Source organism: Neomonachus schauinslandi, chromosome 2, assembly GCF_002201575.2.
Source record: "Neomonachus schauinslandi chromosome 2, ASM220157v2, whole genome shotgun sequence".
Lineage (NCBI taxonomy): Eukaryota > Metazoa > Chordata > Mammalia > Carnivora > Phocidae > Neomonachus > Neomonachus schauinslandi.
This window is the reverse complement of record NC_058404.1, coordinates 161,993,420-162,017,967: the sequence shown is the minus strand read 5'-3', so window position 1 is coordinate 162,017,967 and position 24,548 is coordinate 161,993,420. Positions and strand designations below refer to the sequence as shown.

At 36.6% G+C, this 24,548-nt stretch overlaps 1 protein-coding gene across 1 annotated transcript in view; it reads right to left on the bottom strand.

Annotated features, from left to right (window-relative positions):
• SCFD2 (sec1 family domain containing 2) overlaps positions 1–24,548 on the bottom strand; it is a 438,974-nt gene that overhangs the window by 216,557 nt on the left and 197,869 nt on the right. The window contains exon 5 of the mRNA XM_021701578.1: positions 17,947–18,196. Coding sequence (XP_021557253.1) covers positions 17,947–18,196 — 250 coding nt within the window. The remainder of the gene's footprint in view (positions 1–17,946; positions 18,197–24,548) is intronic.

Sequence of the window (24,548 nt, the reverse complement as noted above, 5' to 3'; positions counted from 1 at the left end):
GGGTGTAACACACTATTTGGTAATCATTTCTAGCTCCTCCCTACCCTGGAGAGTAATGACCCAGATTTTTTTCAGCCTGATCATGTCCATTTTCGCTATTCTATTATTTTAAGCAAACTACTGACTTTTTTCACTGCCAAATCACAAAACAAGAGCCATGTCCTTAAAAAAAAAAAAAAAAAAAAAAAAGCCAGTCAAAACACACACACACACACACACACACACACACATTCCCAGACTTTTATCACTGGTTTTTCATGTTGAATCTGAATTTAAAATAAATGTAGGCATAAGTTAGCTCAAGAAAGAACTGCAAAGATTATATCAGTAAGGAAGTAACAGGGATTTGATATTTTGATGTTGATTTGCACATACTCTACCGAAAAGTTCCAACAAATACACCCTGGTGGCTTTTGTTCTATTCTCAACTCTGTAGATAGCTGCCCTGATATACAACAGCTTCACCACCTGCCTTCTAATACCTGGAAAGGCTGTGGTTCTGAAATACTATAGTCTCTCTAAAGTCAAAGGCCATTAAATATCCTTTTATAAAATAAAAGGCTATCCTCATCTCAGATGATGTCATTTTGTCTGGGCTTCTGCATTCTCAAGGAGAGCAACGTGAAATAATCAGGAATATAGTGCACAGACTCCCAAGGTGACCAGTTTTCTGATTTCTCTCCTACAAGTGTGAGATTAGGAGGGAGGAAGGAAGCAGGGGGATGGTAAGTAAAAGACTGAAGTTTAATAATAAAGATACAATTACAGAATCGATTTGTGCCTCGAAATCTGTTTCTGGGAACAAAAGCTTAAGCATTCTAAGAAAGCATTATAAGCTTTTTAAATAGATGAAAACATATGCTTCACTTCTTGTACATCAAAGAAATGTCCAAACTACTGTGAACTATAACTAAAGTGTTACTGTTTACTTCGTGCATTGTTTCTGTACTTTGACAGAAAGGGTCTGCATTCCCACTTAGGAAGTATCCAACCACATCTTAACTCTGAAGAAACCTTTCTTGGCCAAAGATTGAATTCTTTGCAAGTTTGGTGATCTATATAGTGAAGAAACCCCAAATCCTACAATATGGTATGAAAAGAACAAACCAGATTTAACTGTTTTTCTTCACTACCACAACAAAAATAAGGAAATAAAGAGCCCAATTATATTAGAGTATCGTTTGGACAAAACCACAGCTTCTAAAATTAAAACCCCAAACCATTTGCATGTTAGAAAATGTAAATTGTTAATGAACACTGTGTCGTATCAGTTTCCTGTTCCAGATGGCTCTCTGTTGGGTTGGCAACAAGTCAAGAGCCTGACGAAGAGGTGCAGGCATATGTCTCGTGTTTAAAATGAAAGGAAAAAAAAAGGAGAAGGGGGTTTCATTTTATAAACACTTCAGTGAAAATTACCATTCCTTTTGGGACCAATTCAGTCCAGGTGCTAAAGACAGAATAAACAGGCAACACATGAAGGCAGAAAAAGTCAGGCTTCTATGGGAATTACATTCCTGGGTACATTTAAAACTAAATTTCAAAATACAAATCACTATCACCATGGTTGTACACATATGTTCTCCCTCTGGTTTTTTAAATATTAATCTTTTATTCTCACATAATAAACTAATCTAAGTCAAAGCCTACAGGCGGTTGTGCCCCTTTTTAATTTTCTTCTGCTCCAATTTTAGGCTGAACTGCTTGTACCTAAGTATTTTTATTTTTACCCAAGGTCCTTAAGAACCTCCTTTTGGGCTTACATGGTCTTCCTTTATATTGTGATTAAAGGTAATTTTACTTTTGAGGGACACTGTTTCCTAGGACTTGGAGCAGGGATTCAGCACTCATTCTCAACAACTTCCTTTCCAATGTTCGTTTTAAAAACCTTATGTTCACTATATACCTGCACCTTCCTTATTCTAGGCACTGTGACCTTAATAGAGAAACTGTCTAAGATATTTAAAACAAAATCCTACCTGATACCTTTACTTGTGAAGCATATGTGGAATCTGAATTTCTACTCAGCAGTAGATCATCAAACACGCATCAAAGTACTAACAGTAGTTTTCTCTGGGTAGTGGGTTTATGGGTATTTTATTTTATTTTATTCTGTGTTTGTTAAGGTACAAAAGCTCTTTAAAGTATTCTATGAACAAATGATTTCTGTAATCAGAAAAAAATCCAATTATAGATATTTTAAGAACATATAACATGAGTGGCATTTTCCGACTCATCTAAATGACAATCCCTGCCCTTCAAAAGCTTATATTCTAAGAATTATAAGTAATTACACAGCGATGCATGACAGGCACAATTACTGCTACTTGAGTTTGGAGGGGCAATCACATGGTGAAAGCAGCTTTAGTTCTAAGAATTACTTTAGTTGACAATTGCTCTGATACTGTTTTCTGAGACACTAGTGAAAATTCTGGCCAATTATTTTTAGGCATACAAATTCTTACTCTCAAAGCCATTATTCAGGTGTCAGTGACATATTGGTTCACTCACAGGTAAAATATCAAACTCAGGAGACAGAGGACAAGATAGTTGTATTTGTCTAATTATAAAGATGCAAAACTGGCTTATTAGTGAATGTTCTCAAGATGCATATATCAGTATGTCAGGACTGGATGTCAGTATCCCTTCTTTTGTGGAATCACTCCAACCCCCATTCTAAGTGGCAATGATAGATTGTCAATCATAGTCCACTGTCCGTTTCTCCAAATCCTTGCCCCTGCCTCCCTCCCTCCTGCTTCCCAACACAGTGATGGCCACATGACTCAGCACAGCCAGAGGAAACCCCACTCCCCTGGCAACAGCGGCTGAAAGTCAGTCAGCTTTGTTTCCTAGGATTGATCAGAAAAGCTCTTTCTTTTTTTTTTTTCCCCTGGGTTATTCTTTTTTTTTTATTCCCTGGTCTATTCTGGAATGACATAAGCCAGGAATGGCTGGGAGGAATGAGAAGTTCACAGAGGCAGTTGTAATTTGAAAAAATGACGCCAATACTCTGAAGGAAGAAAAGCTTAGAAGATGCAGAGTCCTGATCACACTGTTGGAGGCCCTACCCCAACTCTCCTAAATATAGTTCCATCTCTGGGCTTCCCAGATGAGTCAATGTGAAAGGCAAATACTAACTAGGAAAACATATTAGCAAAACATATGACTAAGTGTTAATAACCTTAATAATACAAATGCTCTAATTTTTAAATCATTAAGAATAAATGAGTAATACAGTAGAAAAAAAGGAAAAGACCATGAGCAGGCAATTGACAAAAGAGTAAATACAAATGGCAAAATCTGTTTTTCACCAGTACTCGATAAAATGCAATTTATATGTGGCCTCTACACTGTTCTTTCCATTTCCAAATTTTCTACAATGAGAAAAAGTCTGACTGTAATAGTGGAGGAAAAACTATAAAGTAAAGGTATTAAAATATAAAATTAAATTTAAGAATATTAGCCTGGCATCAGTTGGCATGATGAATGGGTGGGTAGACACAGAGAAAAGGCCATGGCCAATATGTGCCTGGGGTAAGGGAGCATCTTTGGAGAGATGTAAACAGTATCTCAAAGACAACAGAGATAGCCAACTCCTGTAGGGGGTGAAGTTGAGTCAGTGACTCCATTGCTTCCCTCCTGAGATGATAGTGGTATCCTGAAAAAGACAGAATGGTATTGAGGAGAAGCTGATTTAGAAGTAGGGAAGGGACTATACTGATTCAGATAAAAATAAAAAGCATATAAAGCTAGACCCATAGAATAGTAGAGAAAGAAGAGACCTTAGATTCACCTAATAAGGCTCTCATTTTATGATGAGGATCCTGAGTCCAAAGCAAGATCACTGACTTACTTTCGGGTTACATACCTATGGGCATATTCAGGAGTAAAAATAAGACCCCCTCCCTGCTAGGCTCTTTTTCTTCTTTTTTTTCTCTTCATTTTTTACCTTTTGACCCCCTTCATCCATTTCTCTCACCTCCTAACCCCTACCTCTGGCAACCATCAATCTCTGTAAGTTTGGCTTTTTTTTTAAAGATTTTTTTTTTTTTTTTTTTTTTATTCATGAGAGACAGAGCGAGAGAGAAAGGCAGAGGGAGAAACAGGCTCCCAAGGAGCAGGGAGCCCGATGCGGGACTCGATCCCAGGACCCTGAGATCATGACCTGAGCCGAAGGCAGACGCTTAACCATCTGAGCCACCCAGGCGCCCTGTAAGTTTGGCTTTTTGTGTGTGTTTATTTAGGCTCCATAAGAGAGATCATTTGGTATGTCTTTCTCTGTCTGACTTACTGCACTTAGCATAATGTCCATCCATGTTGTCACAAATCAAGATTTCATTCCTTTATAGCTGAATAATATTCCATTGTGTGTGTGTGTGTGTGTATACACACACAATTTCTTTATCCATTCATCTGCCAATGAACACTTAAGTTGCTTCTATAACCTCACGATTCTGAATAATGCTGTAATGAACATAGGGGTGCATATACCTTTTCAAGTCAGTATTTTCATTTTCTTTGGGTAAATACCCAGAAGTGGAATTGCTGATTCATAATATAGTTCTATTTTCAATTTTCTGAGGAACCTCCATACTGTTTTCCATAGTGGTTGCACCATTACATACCCACCAACAATGCACAAAAATTCTCTTAATTCCCTTTCTTTTTAAGTCTTGTCTTTTTGATGATAGCCATCCCAACAGGTGTGAGATGGTATCTCACTGTGGTTTTGATTTGCATTTCCCACATGATAAATGATGTTGAACATTATTTCATGAATCTATTGGCCATCTGCATGTTTTCTTTGGAAAAATGTCTATTCAGATCTTCTGCCCCTTTTTGCCCTTTTAAAAAATATTTTATTTTATTTAAATTCAATTAATTAACATATAGTGTATCATTAATTTCAGAGATAGAGTTCAGTTACTCAACAGTTGCATATAACACCCAGTGCTCATTATATTACATGCCCTCCTTAATGCCTATCATGCAGTTACCCCATTCCCCACCCACCTCCCCTCCAGCAACCCTCAGTTTGTTTCCTACAGTTAAAAGTCTCTTATGGTTTGTCTCCCTCTCGGATTTCATCTTATTTTAGTTTTTCCTCCCTTCCCTTTGATCCTCTGTTTGGTTTTTTAAATTCCACATATGAGGGGCGCCTGCGTGGCTCAGTCGTTAAGTGTCTGCCTTCGGCTCAGGTCATGATCCCAAGGTCCTGGGATCAAGCCCCGCATCGGGCTCCCTGCTCCGCAGGAAGCCTGCTTCTCCTTCTCCCACTCCCCCTGCTTGTGTTCCCTCTCTCGCACTCTCTCTGTCAAGTAAATAAATAAAATCTTTAAAAAAAAAATTCCACATATGAATGAAATAATATGATAATTGCATTTTATCATATTTCTTTAATTGACTTATTTTGCTTAGCATAATACCCTCTAGTTCCATCCACATCATTGCAAATGGTAATTTCAATTTTTTGAGGCTGAGTAATATTTCATTGTATATATATACCACATCTTCTTTATCCATTCATCTGTTGATGGACATCTGGTGTACCCATTTATTAATCTGATTTTTTTTTTACTATTGAGTTGTATGAGTTTTTTATATATCTATTAGCCCTTTATCATGTACATGATTTGAAATATTTTCTCCCATTCAATAAGTTGTCTTTTCATTTTGATTTTCTTTGCTTTACAGAAGCTTTTCAGTATGATGTAGTCCTACTTATTTATTTTTGCTTTTGTTGCATTTGGTGTCAGATTAAAAAAATCATCACCAATATCTATGTTAAGAATCTTCTGCCTATGTTTTCTTCTAGGAGTTTTATGGTTTCAGGTCTAACATTCAAATTTTTAATCTATTTTGAGTTAATTTTTGTGTATGGTATATGATAGTGGTCAAGTTTCATTCTTTTGCATGTGGCTGTTCAGTTTTCCCAATACCATTTATTAAAGAGACTGTCCTTTACCCAGTGTATATTCTTGGCTCCTCTGTTGTAAATTAATTGACCATACATGCATAGGTATATTTCTGTGCTCTCTATTCTGTTCCATTGACCTATGTGTCTGTTTTTATGCCAATACCATACTGTTTTAATTACTAGAGCTTATAATATAGTTTGAAATAAGAAAGCATGGTATCTATAGCTTTGTTCTTTCTTTAGATTGCTTTGGCTATTCTGGTTTTATTGTGTTTCTGTACAAATTCTAGGATTATTTATCCTATTTCTTTGAAAAATGCCTCTGGAATTCTATTAGGGGTTGCACTGAATTTGTAAATTGTTTGGGGGTAGTATGGGCATATTAACAATATTGATTCTTCCAAGCAATGAGCATGAATATCTTTCCATTTATTTGTGCCTTCTTCAATCTTTCATTGATGTCTTACAGTTTTCAAAATACAGGTTATTCATCTCCTTAAATTTATTCCTATGGATTTTATTCTTTTTGACGTAATTGTAAATGGGATTATTTTCTTAACTTCTCTTTCTGATAGTTTGTTATTAGTGTATAGAAACACAACAATTTTTCTGTGTCTTGATTTGGTATCCTGCAACTTTATTGAATTTGTTTATTAATTCTAACAGTTTTTGATGGAGTCCTTTCGGGTTTTCCCCATATAATACGTTATCTGCAAATAGTGACGACTTTCCTTCTTCCTTCCTAATTTGGATGTCTTTTTTTTTTGCCTAATTGTTCTGGCTAAGACTTCCAATATTATGTTTAATGAAAGTGGTAAGAGTAAGCATCCTTGTCTTGTTCTTTATCTTAGAGGAAAGCTTTCAGCTTTTCACTATTAAGTATAATGTTAGCTGTAGACTTGTCATATATGGCCTTTATTATGTTGAGGTACATTTCCTATCCACCCCCTTTGTTGAGTATTTTTATCATAAATGGGAGTTGAATTTTGTCAAATAGTTTTTCTACATCTATTGAGATGATGAACAATTTTTATCCTTCATTTTGTTAATGTGGTATATCACCTTGACTCTTTGTGGATGTTGAAACATCCTGGCATTCCTGGAATAAATTCACCTGATAATGATGTGTGATCCTTTTAATGTATTGTGAATTCAGTTTGCTAACATTTTGTTGATAATTTTTACATCTAAGTTTATCGGGGATATTGGCCTTTAATTTTCTTTTGTGTTTTGTCTGCTTTTGGTATCAGGGTAATGCTTACCTTGAAAAATGAGTTTTGAAGAGTTCCTTCCTCTTCTATTTTTTTGGAAAATTTTGAGAATGATTGGTATTAATTCTAAACATTTGGGAGAATTCAACCGTGAAGCTGTCTGGTCCTAGACTTTTGTTTTGGGGGAGGTTTTTGATTACTGATTCAATCTCCTTACTAGTAATTGGTCTGTCCCAATTTTCTATTTCATCATGATTTAGTCTTGATAAATTGTATGTTTCTAGGAATTCACCCATTTCTTCTAGGTTCTGCAATTTTTTGGCATATAGTTGGTCATAGTAGTGTCTTATAATCCTTTGTATTTCTATACTATTAGTTGTAACATCTCCTCTATCATTTCTGATTTTATTTGAGTCTTCTCTTTTTTTTTCTTGATGAGTCTAGGTAAAAGCTTCTCAAATATGTTTATCTTTTCAAAGAACCAGCTTGTCTCTAATGTCTTTTTAAAAAATTTTTTTATTGTTATGTTAATCACCATATATTACATCATTAGTTTTTGATGTAGTGTTCCATGATTCATTGTTTGTGCATAACACCCAGTGCTCCATGCAGACCGTGCCCTCTTTACTATCGATCACCAGGCTAACCCATCCTCCCACCTCCTCCCCTCTAGAACCCTCAGTTTGTTTTTCAGAGTCCATCGTCTCTCATGGTTCGTCTCCCCCTCCGATTTCCCCCCCTTCATTCTTCCCCTCCTGTATCTTCTTCTTTTTTTTTTCTTAACATATAATGTATTATTTGTTTCAGAGGTACAGATCTGTGATTCAACAGTCTTGCACAATTCACAGCGCTCACCATAGCACATAACCTCCCCAGTGTCTATCACCCAGCCATCCCATCCCTCCCACCCCAACCCCCACTCCAGCAACCCTCAGTTTGTTTCCTGAGATTAAGAATTCCTCATATCAGTGAGGTCATATGATACATGTCTTTCTCTGTTTGACTTATTTCGCTCAGCATAACACCCTCCAGTTCCATCCACGTCGTTGCAAATGGCAAGATCTCATTCCTTTTGATGGCTGCATAATATTCCATTGTATATATATATCACATCTTCTTTTTTTTTTTTTTTAAAGATTTTATTTGTTTGACAGAGAGCACAAGCAGAGGGAGAGAGAGGGAGAAGCAGGCTCCCCGCTGAGCAAGGAGCCTGATGTGGGACTCGATCCCAGGACCCTGGGATCATGACCTGGGCCGAAGGCAGCCGCTTAACCGACTGAGCCACCCAGGCGTCCCTATACCACATCTTCTTTATCCATTCACCTGTTGATGGACATCTTGGCTCTTTCCACAGTTTGGCTATTGTGGACATTGCTGCTATAAACATCGGGGTGCACGTACCCCTTCGGATCCCTACATTTGTATCTTTGGGGTAAATACCCAGTAGTGCAATTGCTGGATCATATCTCTAATGTCTTTTTAATCTCTTTTTATTTTTACTCTAATCTTTGTAATTTCTCTTGTTCTACTAACTTTGGACTTCATTTGTTCTTCTTTTCCTAGTTCCTTGAGGTGTGAAATTAGGTTGTTTGAGACTTTTCTTATTTCTTGAAGCATATATCATAATTAACTTCTCCCTTAGAACTGTTTTTGCTGTATCCCATATATTTTGATATGTTATATTATTTTCATTTGTCTCTATTTTTTTATTTCTCCTTTGGTTTTTTTTTTTTTTTTAAATTTCTCCCTTGATTTCTTCATTGACTCACTGGTTGTTCAGTAGCATGTTGTTTAATCTCTACATATTTGTGATTTTTTTAGTTTTCTTCTTGTAAATGATTTCATACATTGTTTCATACCATTGTGACTGGAAAAGTTGCTTGATATGATCTGATCCTCTTAAATTTATTAAGACTTGTTTTGTGGCTTAACGTGATCTACCCTGAGAAGTATTCCATATGCACTTGAGAAGAATGTGTATTTTGTTGTTTTTGGATGGAACGTTCTGTATATATCTGTTAAGTCCATCTGTTCTAAAGTCACTTAATGCTGATATTATTGATTTTTTAAGATTTTATTTATTTATTTATTTATTTATTTATTTATTTGACAGAGAAAGAGATCGAGAGATCAAACAGGGGTAGCAGCAGGCAGAGGGAGAAGGAGAAGCGGGTTCCCTGTGGAGCAGGGAGCCTGACACGGGGCTCGATCCCAGGATCTGGAATCATGACCTGAGCCAAAGGCAGATGCTTAACCAACTGAGCCACCCAGGCGCCACTGATATTATTGATTTTCTGTCTGGATAATCTGTTGATGTAAGTAGAGTATTAAAAGTCCTTACTACTGTCTTGCTTACTATTTAGGTCTGTTAATATTTGCTTTATATATTTAAGTGCATCTATATCAGGTGAATATTTACAAATGTTATATCCTCTAGTTGGACTATTTATCATTTTGTAAGTCCATCTTTGTGTCTTTAAAGTTTGTTCTAAAGTCTATTTTTTTCGATATAAATACAGTTACTCCAGCTTTCTCTTGGTTCCCATTTGCATGGAATATCTTTTTCCATCTCTTCATGTCCAGTCTGTGTGTGTCCTTACATCTAAAGTGAGTCTCTTACAGGCAGCATATAGATGTGTAATTTTTTTTTAATCCATTCAGTCACTCTATGTCTTTTAATTGGAGAATTTAGTCCATTTACATTTAAAGTACTTATTGATAGGTATTACTTATTGCCATTTTGTTCATTGTTGGTTGGCTATTTTTGTAGCTCCTCTCTGTTCCTTTCATCTTCTCTTGGTGTCTTCCATTGTTCTTTGGTGACTTTCTTTAGAGGTATGTTTATATTCTTTTCACTTCATCTTCTATGTATTTAGTATAGGTTTTGCTTTGCAGTTACCATGAGGCTTACATACAACAACTCATATCTTTAGCAGTCTATTTTAAGTTGTTAATAATTTAAGTTCGATCCTATTCTAAACATTTTTACTCTCCCCCCTCCGTTTTATGTTTTTGATGTCACATTTAACATCTTTTTATCTTGAGTATCCCTTAACTAATCATTATGATCATACTTATTTTTACTATTTTTGTCTTTTAACCTTCATACTAGCTTTATGATATGAGCATATTTAGGATTAAAAATCAGCAACCCCCACCACAGCTGCACCCTTTTTAACCACATCACCCCATCTCTCCTATTTCATCCATAGCTACATGTTCAAGAAAACTATTCTTATATTCCATGTATGCCACTTTTTCTTTTCATGATTGAGAAATTTATGCCACATGTAATGTGCAATTAATAAGAATCAGCAATAATTAATATCCATCTGTAGCATTAACAATTGTTACTATTGACATCATGTGCAGACACAAAAATTAGTGATATGGACAGTATGTCTTACACATTTGTGCATACATAAATACCAATGCAAGAATATCTGTTCCAGTGTCTTAGTTAAGAATGATTATTTTTATGATGTGACATGGAAAAATTAAGTACTTGAAAAAGTAACTTGTAGTGATCCCTTAATATGTTAGCAACATTGCTTAACTAGTTAGCTACCTTAATAGGCAGATCTAAATATCTTTCTACATAGCCTGTGATATATTTTAAATATGAAATAAATATTTTAAACTTCATTTGATATAGCTGTTTTGTAATATGTGCCGTGGTTAACTATTTTAATATGTTGGACAGTAAAACTAAATGTAACAGTTCCAACATTTCTCATGGGAGAGATTTAGGGCAGACATATGTTCTTCATCAGAGTTTCCAGCAGAAATCTTAGAAATCAAGAGGAAAAATAGACCTTATTATACCAAACTGTGTAGCAAACCATAATGGAAAGCAAAAGTCTTAAAGTTGTTTTTTGTTTTGTTTTCTTCTGGCAGCCCTGAAACAAAAAAATCTGAAACACTAGAAATGAAGGTGTATTCCTTAATGAAAAGTCCAATATTGGAATGCCACAATAACTGGAAATCCATAAATTAGAACCAAGAAATAAGGTAGAATCCTTTCTAAAATAAATTTTACCCTACTTCCTGAACTCCTCCAGCTGAGTGGGTGGATTCCATAATCATGGTTTTGTACACTGGCACCTACTGTAATGAGCTAAAGTTTTCATTCAAGTGTGGGTAACATGAAGGCTGGTAATGAGTTTTTAGGATCACTCTTCCAGTTACCACAGCAACAGCCTTGTCATTGCCAAACCAGGAGGGATACTTAAGGTCTAAGGAACAACTTCTCAAGAGAAAGAGTTTTGAAATTTTGAAAACTGATATTCCAATTGGAATAGTGCCCTCAGGAGCAATAATCTGCAGAAATGTACAGTCTGAAATTTGATTAATTACTGAGGCAAACCTGTGAGATGAGGAAAGAACGCAGAGGTGATGAAGTAAAGGGAGCATAAGAGGAGAACTTCTTATTGGCTCCTCATCTTTTACAATTTTCTGTTTGGAAGTACTTCATATTTTACTAAGGAGACTAACTTTCTACAAGGCTGGGAAAAGTACTCGGCCAACTATGAAAAATGCTTTGTTTGAAAGACATATCTCTACTAACGTAATAAAACATCTATGCCTTGTGGTAACAGAGATGAAAGTTTTTATAATAAAGTGGCAGACATGAATAGCAATAATAATTTTATATGGTCTATGTTTACCTGAGCTTTTCAAAAGAGGAAAGATGTCATAAATCAGTGCAACTCGATTTTTACTGTTGGCTGTAGAATATGGCTTTGTTTCACTATGGATAAGGGCACAAAAATGCTTTCCATTTGGAAAGTAGACCTGAAAGTACCGTGTAGGTACCTTCCACAACACATTGAAAAACAAATTCTCAGCTTCTTCCTCATTCAGAGTTGAAGAGACTCCTCTATTAGGTTTCCTCTAGGGGATGCAAGGGAACTGGTTGAGAGCGCACTAGACTATGTTTATCTTCTCAGTGTCCTCAAGAACAGTGCTTTCCAAACCGGACCTGCCTTTCCTCATTTATTATATGTGATTGATCTTAAAAAGGGCATTGGACAAGTGAGAAGGGATAGAGGAAAAAAAAACTTAGGAAACAAGATCCCTTAAAATGAAACTTTAACAAAGTTGAAGATGATTTAAAAAATCATGGTCCATCATGAAGACAACTTATGCATTTTACCCAAATCAATGTGAAGTTCTGATTATTCCAGTTAGAGTAACAGGAATCTTGCCATTATTTTACACAAAAGTACTGGGAATTATGTGGCAAAGGAAGCAGAACTATACATCTAAGTGGGAAAAATACATCTTCACATGAGAAGAACTTATGCAACATTCCTTCCACAAAACTTACTCTTCATATTTCATTAAAAAAATAATAGTCCTGATTTCTTGAGAGATTAGAGTATCAGATTCTTGCTCTCCTGGTAACAATCAGAGGACCTTCAGTTTGACATAGTCCCTGCCGTTCCCTATCACTCTCTCTATTAAGACTGAATATCCTTGGGCGCCTGGGTGGCTCAGTCAGTTAAGCAACTGCCTTCAGCTCTGGTCATGATCCCAGAGTCCTGGGATCAAGCCCTGCATCGGGTTCCCTGCTCTGCAGAGAGCCCGTTTCTCCCTTTCCTTCTGCTGCTCCCCCTGCTTGTGCTCTCTCTCTGTCAAATAAATAAATAAAATCATCAAAAAAATAATAATGATAATGATGTAGAGAACACAAACTGACAGCACATGTGCCAGGGTCTGCACCAAGCACTTTGACTATTTTATCTCATGAGTCTGTTACTGTCATTACTATCCCCACTTGATTTATGAGGAAACTGAGCATCAGTGAAGTTAAATGACTTACTCAAGATGGCACAATTACTAAGATTCAGAGTCAGAACTAAAACCCAGGCACACAACTCCTAATCCTGTGCTAAGAACCTTTACATTTCACTACCACTGCCCCCCAGGGGTTCTATGCTTCAAGACCTTGGAATAATGCCAGGTATGTAGACATATTCAACAAATATTGATAGGTTGAAAATATTTGTGATGTAAGTCCAGTGATACTAGCACACAATAGCACATTATTTCAGTATATACTATAAAAGAAACGTCAATATTATAACTGTGGATTAACATACCATGGGCATCACTCTACCTCACAGTATATTATCTTCCCTTACAATTTTCCCTATCAGGGAAGCCTAAAATGATAACTGCAGCAAATACAAGTTTTTTACTTACTGTCCATTCTCACCTTCTTTCTTCTAACAGAACTCTGACTTTGGTCATGACAAATAGATGCCCAGTTAAAAACACTCTAGGAGCCAGAGGTGATCATGAAACCCAGTTCTAGCCAATGATACAAGTAGGACAGGAGAAATGTTATTGTGTTCCTTAATATGAAAAAGGGCAGCCTCTGTTAATATATGCCTCTTACTTTCAACCGTCTTCCTTTATTGCCTGAAGCATGGACATACTAAGTCAAGGAGGAGTGACGACCTCATGACCATGATGACACACCCAGAAAGAAAGTAGAAAGAAAGAAAGAAAAGAAAGAAAGAAAGAAAAGAAAGAAAGAAAGAAAGAAAGAAAGAAAGAAAGAAAGAAAGAAAGAAGCCAGAAAGAACATGAGTTCTGCTGCCTGTCTCTGAACTTCCTGCTGAGAACATATAAATCCCTATTTGTTAAGCTAATCTGGTAAATTTCCCACTATATATATCCAGGTGTAATCCTTATACAATGGTACAATAAGTGATAACCCCAAATTATCAACAGGAAGAAGAATAAGAGTGTAATAAATATAAATACAGTTTCCATGGTATCATTATGCCTCTATCTTGAACTATAGATTTTTTTTTTAGATACTTTGAATCACTCATTCCCTAGCTTTCCACTAAACTCAACAGATCTAGCCCCTATTGACCTTTCAAGACAGTATAAAAATCCAGGGACATAAATCAATAAGCAACATAAAAGTTGTTTACCAAAAAGAAATTTTTCCAAAATAGTTTTGGGTGTCAAAAACTATACGCAAGTTTTGTTTTCCTTTTTTTCTGGTTCCAGAACCTTCTGACCAACATACCCTTTGAGTACTGATTTGCTCCTAATAGGTTACATGTGTGCGGAGCTGTTTCACTTCGGCTCACAGGTTAGTTAGGTAGGGTTTGGACTGGCCAAAGACCCAGGGCTGACTGCTTCTGACCAAAAAGTTCTGTCCACTTACCTGAGTACACTATGCAAGCATACTCGTTGTCTGTGTGTGTCACAATGTGATTAAGGTTGGGAAGTACTGCCCTACATGACAGCTACAAGCTACCAAAATAACAACAGACACAGGAGATGATTACTTATTTACAGTGTGTATGGACTGGAAATTAGCTCACATATTATTTGTTATATGTTAGCTCCATATAACATCATTTTATTTTTAGTAAAATCACTGAGTGGTCATCAATATAGCACTTATGTTTATTGTCAAGGTTCAAAGATGGATGATAGGATGACTAACACACACCGCTAGGAAATGACAGAGCCAGGACTTTTGAATCAAGGATTTTTACATCTAAGCTCTATGCTTTATCTGATACACCTCCCTGTATGATGACATTCCAAGTTTACACAGATCTTCAAAATCAGAATTTTGACTTCATTCTCTGAAGAAAGTTCAAATGGTTTTCCTTTGTTTTCTCTTGTGACTGCTAGGCAAACACTAACATACACAGAAACTGATAATCTCTTTGAACTTAGCAAGACTGAGACGGCACAGTAAATGACATTTTCAGGCCATACCAATTTACTTTTTACAATTCCTATCCCTGACACTCAGGGAGCCAGCCCTTGTTATTTTGTGTGAGTAGAAAAGAGAGTTTTTGCCTGCCATTCTCCCTAAAAGTAGCTATCAAAAGGAAAATAGTATGCTGCCGTTGACCATGCTTAAGTTTTTGTATGTTTTGCCAATTACAGTTTCTCATTGTGCTTTCTATAAAAGGGAAGAATAGGGAGAAATGAAAGAAAACGCCAAAAGTAAATTACATATTCAACATATAAAAAGGAAATATGAATTTTAAACACAGGGCAATTATTGTCAAGAGATATCACTGAAATAAAAAGAATTTAAGTTTGCCACTCCTATTTTAGAAAGCTAGACAACCAATAGATTTCAATGACTAGAAATAATATTTTAATTTCTTAATAGCAATGCAGAAACAAAGAGAATACATGCATGAAAATAGGAAGGCATGAGGAAACATCTGTAAGTAGCTATTACAGACAGAGTAAAAAGAACAGGCAATATCTACAATATTAACCAAATATTAATTCACTGTTTGTAAAATAAGAACATGATGGAATGGCTGAGCATGCATGGCATAAAACAGTAAGTTTAAGCAAGCCTCAGTTACAAAATATAATAAATGCAATGGTTATGGAAGTGAGCTGGTAGCAGGTTTAGAATCTCTTGTTTAAAGACCTGGGCTCCAGATCCAGAACACCTGGGTTCAAATTCTGATCCTTTCACTTTTAGGTGATGATCACATGCTTGAGTTTTCAGTACAGAAAAAGTATTATTTTCTTGATTCTATTAACATTAAGATTAATAAAATTATAATATAAAAAGTGGAGTTTTACTGATTAATTGCTTGCTTTCAATAATAGTTTTAAACGAAATTTCATCAACCTCAAAATGTGCACAGGCCATAAAAGAAATTCTGCCACCCAGTAACAAGTAAGCCAAGACTATAAACTGGAATAACATAAACCCAACACTGTGCGCAAGTTCATGGTAAAGCCAGGTTAACCTAGTTCCACAACTGCCCAAGCATTTTGGAAGGCAATTTGGAAGATGATTCTATTCTTTCAATATATAATGGAACATCCCACCTTGTTCTACAAGATTGAGTCACTGCTACCCCCACACCATCCTAGTGCTTTTTTCCTGAGATGTAAACAGTTGCCTCAGCAGCTAATTGTAAACATAAACCCTACTTCTCAGAACATTTGAATTTCCAAGATACTTAATAGGGGTATGTCTATGGCCAAGTAAAAGTCTATCTTCAGAAATAAAGTCCTTTTGGTGTCCATGGAGGTGGAGTGATGCACATGTATCCCACTAGTAAGTTCACCTATGCCAAATTTAAGTAGTGCATCTTACCCACCCTGCTTAAACTGTACATCCAAAGTTTACCGAGGTAGGAATGTATACTTCATATTATAAAATGTCTCTAAAATTTTTAAATATACGAAAATTTCTACAAATTCTTATTTTTAAGCTTTATTTGCTAAACTTACTATTTCTTGATATAAACATGAATGTACAGAAGTGTTTTTAAATGTAAAGTCACATTTAAAAGCAAGAGAATGCAATATCCTAAGCAATCATAAATAGAGAAAGTAATAAAGAGTGAAATGCTGGGTCAATAAACACCTTGAGTGAGTATTAAACGAATACTCTTCCAGCATGACTTCAATTCCCAAAATAATACAGCAACATACTAATGTTACAGAAAAGCCATCCAAAGAACCTCAGCTAAAACAAACCATCTTTGTTGTCTGTTTCTGAAATTATGCATTTTAAGAATAACTCCCAATTAAATTCTCTTGGCATTCAAATTTACTTTGAATCAAATTACTGTTCAGAGCACTGTATAAACCATATTAAACCTTTCTAAGTCAATATTCATTTATAGCCAAACAAACATGTAGTCGCATAGAGAGCCGTAACTTAATGAAATGGGAGCAAATTCCACAAGTTTTCCTTAAGTAGATTTTAAGTTGGCAAAGAGGTTCTATACTAAGCAAGGAAATGTTTCATTTTTGTGGAAACTTCTGTTTCCATCTCGTCAGGGTTTCATTTTCCATAGCCAGACAAAGAAAAGGTCAGCCGTGGGCACGAAGGCCAGCACCATGCATGGGGCACTTCGGTGGACAGCTACACAGCCTCTTTCGGAGTGGTCTGGACGCTCCCCTCAGTGAGGTGCGACAGGCAACAGGAGGAGGAGCTGGGAAATACATAATGTGCCTCAGTGGAGCCTTCCTGAATGGAGAGGTCTGCACACACCTACACACACAAACACACACACACACACACACTCATGAATGAATGGAAGCTACGTATGTTTTTAGACTATTTAAGCTTTGTGTGTAAGCTTTAACAATTTCCACTCGTAAACAGACCCAGGCTCCATCCATACTAATGGAAATAAGCTTTGCGCAAAATAGAAATAATACTGAGTTTGATAAGAAAAACACAAATGAATGTCTCTATGAGTTACATCACAGTTCTTACTAAAAGTAAAAATGGTTAGAGTGTATGATATATCTTTCCCGAATCAGCATAGCCTCCTTTACTGAGATATTCGGATATTATCTGGGATACTACCAATTAATTCAGATTCAAAATGAGATATGAGAAGTAAAAAGTATAAAAGTACTCTTAAAAATTGCAATTTTCAATTTTATGACATTGCATAACATTTTAGGGAAACAGTTTTGTGTGTGTGTGTGTGTAAGTTTGAAATGACAATCTCAAAGAAACTATGTCAACAGAAACCCTTTGAATAGGCTGCACATCTTATTTTTTCTTAAAGATATTACACCCTGTGAAAATTTTGCTATTTTAACAAGGCTCTAGAAATAGGAGCTGCGATGGGCAATTAGAAGATAATTTCACTATAGCTGGAAAAAAAATATTGCAATGAAAACCTCTAATCCTAAAGGCTGGCTAGTATTCATCAGGCCTCATAAAATTCCAAACAACTCCAATGAAGGTGGTTTCACCTCTTTCTAAAATGCCTTTATTTTTAAACCCTTTTCTATATCAGTGATGTTTATGTCCTATATTTTTTATTAAACACTCACCTGTGATTTTTTGTAGCAAAGGTGACAATTCAGACTCTTCACAAAAGACCTGAGCCAGTGCTTTCTTCACTTTTTCTTCAGCTTCCCCCAGGTTTTTGTCCACTGTGAACTCTCCACTGACAGAATAAATATATATCAGGAGGATCAACAGCTCTTCAGGGCTGTAGTCATCATTGGTCCTCTGGTCCAAAGGCTTAATCATGGGCAGCAGCTGATTTAACACAACAGACATTGTTGACTCCCCAATGCTCTGAAATAAAAGGTGGTAATAAGAAAATAGTCATTCTTATACAAAGACGTAATTAATACACAGTATCAGTCCAAAGATGGCTTGCAAACAAGTTTGTGATGTTCATGACTAGATTGCTTTTTATTTGTCTGTTTCTTGTCCTAGAGAGAATGCTGCAAGAAATTGGCATTAGATTGATTGGTATGATCTAGTTTATAACATAGCTAGTAAAGTTGCAAGCCCTTTTATATTATCTTACATATAACTTATACAAGTAAGAGTCCACTAATTTTATAAGTGCTAAGTACTTCAGATACCAGAAATTTTAAATTAAAAAAATGTATTTTTAAAGCAATACAATTAAAAATAAAAACATGTCAGCATCTATATATCCAAACGAATGCTGACATTCTTTTAGAGGAATCACCTCGAATTTTACAGTATATTCTTTTTAATATTCTCTATATTGGCAAATATTAGTCAGAATAGATTTTTTTATTCCAAAATCAAAGTTTATTTTTATTTTCATTTATTTTTTAAATTTTTAAAATTCTAATTCCAGTATAGTTAACATACAGTGTTATATTAGTTTCAGGTGTACAATATAGTGATTCAACAATTCTATACAGTACTCAGTGCTCATCATGGTAAATGTACTCTTAATCCCCATCACCTATTTCACCCCTCCCTCCACCCCCTCCCCCTCTGGTAACCATCTGTTCTCTATAGTAAAGTGTCTGTTTTTTGGTTTGTCTCCTTTTTTTCTTTGTTCACTTGTTTTGTTTCTTAAATTCCACATATGAGTAAAATCATATGGTATTTGTCTTTCTCTGACTGATTTATTTCACTTACCATTATACTCTCTAGATCCATCCATGTTGTTGCAAATGGCAAGATTTGATTCTTTTTCATGGCTGAGTAATATTCCCTTGTATATACATACCACTTCTTTTTTTTTAAAGATTTTATTTATTTATTTGAGAGAGAGAGAGAGAGTACAAGAGTGGGGTGAGGGGCAGAGGGAGAAGCAGATTCCCCACTGAGCAGGGAGCCCGATGTGGGGCTTGATCCGGGACTCCAGGATCATGACCTGAGCCTAAGGCGGATGTTTAACCCACTGAGCCATCCAGGTGCCCTGACATACCACTTCTTTATCCATTCATCTATTGATGGACACTTGGGCTGCTCCTACAATTTGGCTATTGTAAATAATGCTGCAATAAACATAAGGGTACATATATCCTTTCAAATTAGTGTTTTTGTATTCTTTGGGTAAATACCCAGTAGTACGATTATTGATCATAGGATTTTTTTTTTGTAACAAGGAACAGTCATTTTCTGCTAAACCTGGTGAATAGAATAAGGGATCAAACTGGGCAATGTCACTTAGGGTTCAAGATATCTTTGGGTAAATCTGAAGGTAATCCACTTTATAACTTAAAACATTTTTTTCCTTTTAGCTCTTCCACTAATTTCATGAGTGATATTTAGCAGAGAATTTCAAAATTCCTTGCATGTGATAACAGCATGGCATTTCTGGAGTAACTGCATAACTTCTAAATTGCTATACCATGTTTCATACAAATTATGAGATTTTTGGTGGATAGATAAATCCCCATTTTAAATCATGTGCTTTATTTCACTTTTAATATAAAATAATCCTATAAAATAAAACTCAACTATTTGAATTTATATTAAAATCAGGGGCCAAATGATCACAACTTGCAACTTCCATGTCATTCATTCAGAAGGGTTCATTGAGATTCTACCGTGTTCCAGGTATTATACTGGGTCTGGGGATATAGCAGTCAATGAAACAAATCCCTTGCTCTCATAGAGCTTACATTCTAGTTGGGTGAAACAGACAATTAAGAAGCTAAAGAAGTAAAATATATAGTATACTAGATGGTGGTGAGAGCTATGGAGAAGAATAAAGTGGGAAAGAAGGAAGATGGGACGTTAGGGTATGTGTATGTTTATGTGTATGAAAATACACTATATTAAAGAGGAAAGGCCAGGTTAAGAAGGGAGTGTTGGAATTAAAAAATAACCTACAGAAATGCTCTCTCTTTGAATGAAGTTGATGGCAAGCAGATGAATGTGATTCTGTATTGGGATAACTACCCCAAAACGAACTTTTCTAGTCAAGTCATTTCCACACCTGGAAAAATTTGGACATATCATCTCAAGGTTAAGGTTTACAATTATATTATTTGGTACACGAAAAACAGCTGTTACCATTCATTTCCACTAAAAATCTTGGATGTTCACAATGCACCAAACAAAAACAAAATGATAAGTCTCTGGAATGAATAGGTACAGATGGAAAAGAACAGGATGATTTTAGTGTTACATGGTGACAAGACATGATTTACCCAGTGTAAACAAACCCACTTCTCAAAGGAAATGGCTAGAACATTTGAAGGCATCCTAGGACTGTCCTATAACCTCAGGAGTCTCTGGAGACAAGCATTCAAGTATTTTCTGCTTTACAAGCTGCCAAGAGCAATTTGAAATATAGGAGCTATGTGGCTGGCCTGTTAGAAGTGGGGCTGTGGGGGCTACAGCTTTCATTTTTCCGTTTTACCCTATCACCAACATTTTGGATAACATTAAGCAGATTCCTTCATTGCTTCATTATATCTCATTTCTAAAAAGCAGGTATATGCATCAAGTATCTATCCTATAGGAGCCCTATGATTCTCTTCCCAGAGCAAAAGGATCTTTTTAAAAGATAGTTATAAAAAGTAAAACAAGGTAGAATAATCATCATAATCATTTGAAAAGGTTCACCCACTAACATCTGGCCATAAGAGCATAATTTTCAAATTGTTGATCTAAGATATATTGCTGGAGAACCAACTACCTCATTAACACTCTAGCAGATGTTTGTTAGCTAGGTAATACCTGTGCACATCAATTTATAAAATTACATTCTAATCTGCTTAAAGCATTCCCAAAAGCTAATTATTGAGTTGAATACAAAGTGAAGAATACTGATCAGTCTTAAAGAGCCATGAGATATGGTGGAAATAAAAAGACTCCATTTCAAACACCCAGATTCCAAACCTGACTGTACCACTAAGCAGCTCCTTAACCTCGTAGGATCCCAATAAACTTCTCAGGATCTTTTCATCTCTAAAATGACATGATCCAACTAAAAGATGGCTCAGTTCTTAAGCCATATATATGCCAACACCTCCATTTTAACTTTCTTCTCTCTCTTTTTTTAAACATTACCATTGGTGATAGTAGGCTGTGAATCACATTTCATTGCTGGCTACACAGAAAAATATAAATGCTCAAAAGAAAAGTTTTACTACAGAAACAAATGTAGATACAGAACTATCATAGGTACGTGTGTGACAAGGGCTGATATACATACATCTATTTCCTAGTTCTGCCACCAAGAGAGTCTAGAAGTAAGACACCTCAGTAGCAATGAGCACACCCAGTGGCCAGATCTTGGTATGTAATATCATTCTCAAATAAAAGGAACCAGGGATCCTCAGAGAAATGGCTGATTCAAGGGATGGGGCAGGGGAAAATACAAGAAGAACTTGGAAGATCTTGTTGTGCCAGAAAGTAAGGAAGTCCTTAAAAAAACAAAGGGATGGGGCATGTCAAAAGGACACAAGAGACAACTGGAAGGCCTCCCAGTGGCCAAAGCTGAAGCAATTTGGGTAAGAAAATAAAGTAGTAATGGATTATAACCCCAAATACAAAAAAATGTGCTTCACTCCATATTGATCTAAATAAGTGATTGCATAAATAAATATAAATAAATAAATAAATAAATAAATAAATAAATGTAGGAGAAGAGATAAATGTTCCTTACAGAAGAATTCCAAATAACTTATGTAGACACTGCCCCCTCCAGGGGTTAGAGCTTAATCCCCCCACCTCTTGAGTGTGGGCTGCACATAATGACTTGCTTCTAAAAAATTGTGTATGGAAAGAGGAGGGAGGAGAACTTTACCTTAGAAGATCAAGGTTAACATAACCAGTGATAAAGCAAATGATATCATGTGTCCCTAATATGATGTGATGAGAATGGCACTTCACTTTTGCGGTATTTTTCTCCCAAACCCATAACTGCACAAAAAAAACAACAACAGATAAATCCTAATTAAGGAACATTCTACAAAATGCCTAACTAGTATTCCTCAAGACTGTCAAGTCATGAAAAACAAGGAAAGACTAAAAAGCTATCACACACCAGATGAGACTAATGACAAAATGTGATGGGATCCTAGATGGGATCTGGAAACAGAGAAAGAGCATGGGGGGCAGGGTGGGGGAGACTAGTAAAATCAGACTAAAGTCTGGAGTTTATAGTCAGTAGTAATGTACCAATACTGGCTTCTTAGTTTTGACAAATACACTACAGTACTGTAAGATTTTCACAATGAGGTGAGGGATATACAGAACTCTCTATACTATCTTGACAACTTTTCTATACATCTCAAATAATCTACAATAAAACATTTTTTTGGCAAGGGGAGGAGAGATGAGGGGAAGAGAGGGAAAGGGAAGTTGAGGGAAGGGAAGATAATAAGAGACAAATCCAGGTACTTTTGGATCTCCTTCTGTCAGACTGAAAATTCCAGGAAAGACAATTTCAGCTGAGTATAAGAACTCCTCAAACAGGGATGCCTGGGTGGCTCAGTTGGTTAAGCGACTGCCTTCGGCTCAGGTCATGATCCTGGAATCCCAGGATCGAGTCCCACATCGGGCTCCCCGCTCAGCAGGGAGTCTGCTTCTCCCTCTGACCCTCCCCCCTCTCATGCTCTCTCTCTCTGTCTCATTCTCTCTCTCAAATAAATAAAATCTTAAAAAAAAAAAAAAGAATTCTTCAAACAGAGGAACTAAAGTAAGGGACTGACTCAGGAAGCAATGAACCTCCCATCAATGGCAAAGGGAGGCAGGGAGATCGTCTGGCATGGATGAAAGAGAGGGAATCCTAAACACACTGGCTTGGAAGGCCAATTAGATCCTCCTAGGACTATCCATAAAAGCATGACTCCAGATTGGATGTATATCAATTTTCCCATACTCTCTTCTCTTAGAATGAAACCTCAACAAGAAAAAGGAAAAGATCAGTGAGACCCTAGATTGAAACCTTTTTAAAGCTGAAAGAAAGAATCGGAGGAGGATTGCTAATGAGGTTACGGGAGTAAAATTATATGCCTGAGAAACAGCTGTAGCACTTACGAGCTGTGTGACCTTGGGCAACTTAAATTAACTTCTCCAAGTCTCAGTTTCCTCACCTGGAGAATGGACAAACTACCACAAATGTCTGAAAATTAAGCAGCCCCTCAGACACCCCTTTTCATATTGGGACAATTACTTAAACTACTTTGTGGTTTAAAATACAGTAATCCCCACAATGGGGCAGTCTTTATAAGGACCCAAACATCAAAGGACAACCTCTCTTCTGAGGGTTGACTTTGGGGAAAATGCTTGACCTTACATTTGAGGCCAGACAATAATAGCTTTCGCTTCATAAGGTTGTTGTCCAGATCTAGTAACAGAAGTAAATCACAAAGCGCAGTGCCTGGCACATAGCCTCTGATCAATATGAAATGCCTACTACTACCCCATGCTTGCTTGCCTGGTAGGAGTGACCAAGAGGACTGGCAGGAATGAAAAACCTTCTAGGAATAAGAAGTTCATGGTCTCAAAGGAGGGAGGAGCAGCCTGCCAGTATTGGATGTGACACCACATCTGGGAACTTAACTGCAAAGTTAGTCAAAGGTTAAAGGCAATATAAACATTATTAAACACTGCCATTAAAAAAGCACACACAGAGCAAACCACAACCAAAGCAAAAAAATGGCTTCTTTATAAAGTACCAGGGATTAAATTTCTCATTCATTTTGGTATAAATGGGCCAACTAGTAGGAGGTGGAAGATGAGAGCTGTGTCTAGAGTGACAGAACTTTTTCTTTTTTTTTAATTCTGCAGTCTGGAGCTCCTGTTATTTTTGAATGAGTCCCCAGTAACTCCATACAAAAGGCTCTCTGTAAAATGCATGTTGTCTTTAGAAAAGCCATTTTGAGGGTAGGGGGGCTGAATTAAAACACCTCTGCGAAGTCAGAGGCAGGCCCTGTGCTGGCTACATCCGCAGGCCTGAGGAGCGAACAGGCCATATTCCTCCTGGCTGCTGAGCAGGCCGGGCTGGCTCCACACCTGCTCCTCTGGGGTGCGGCCTGCAGACCCTCCATGAAACTCAAAGCCATTCTCACGGGCTGCTGGAGAACCCATCTGTGCAGCTCCTCCAAGGTCCAGCTCAGTCACGGGGTGTGGGCTCATGGGATGCTGCCAGTGAGGGCCTGAGGGAGTGCCTAAGGCCCTACTGCCCCCAAACATC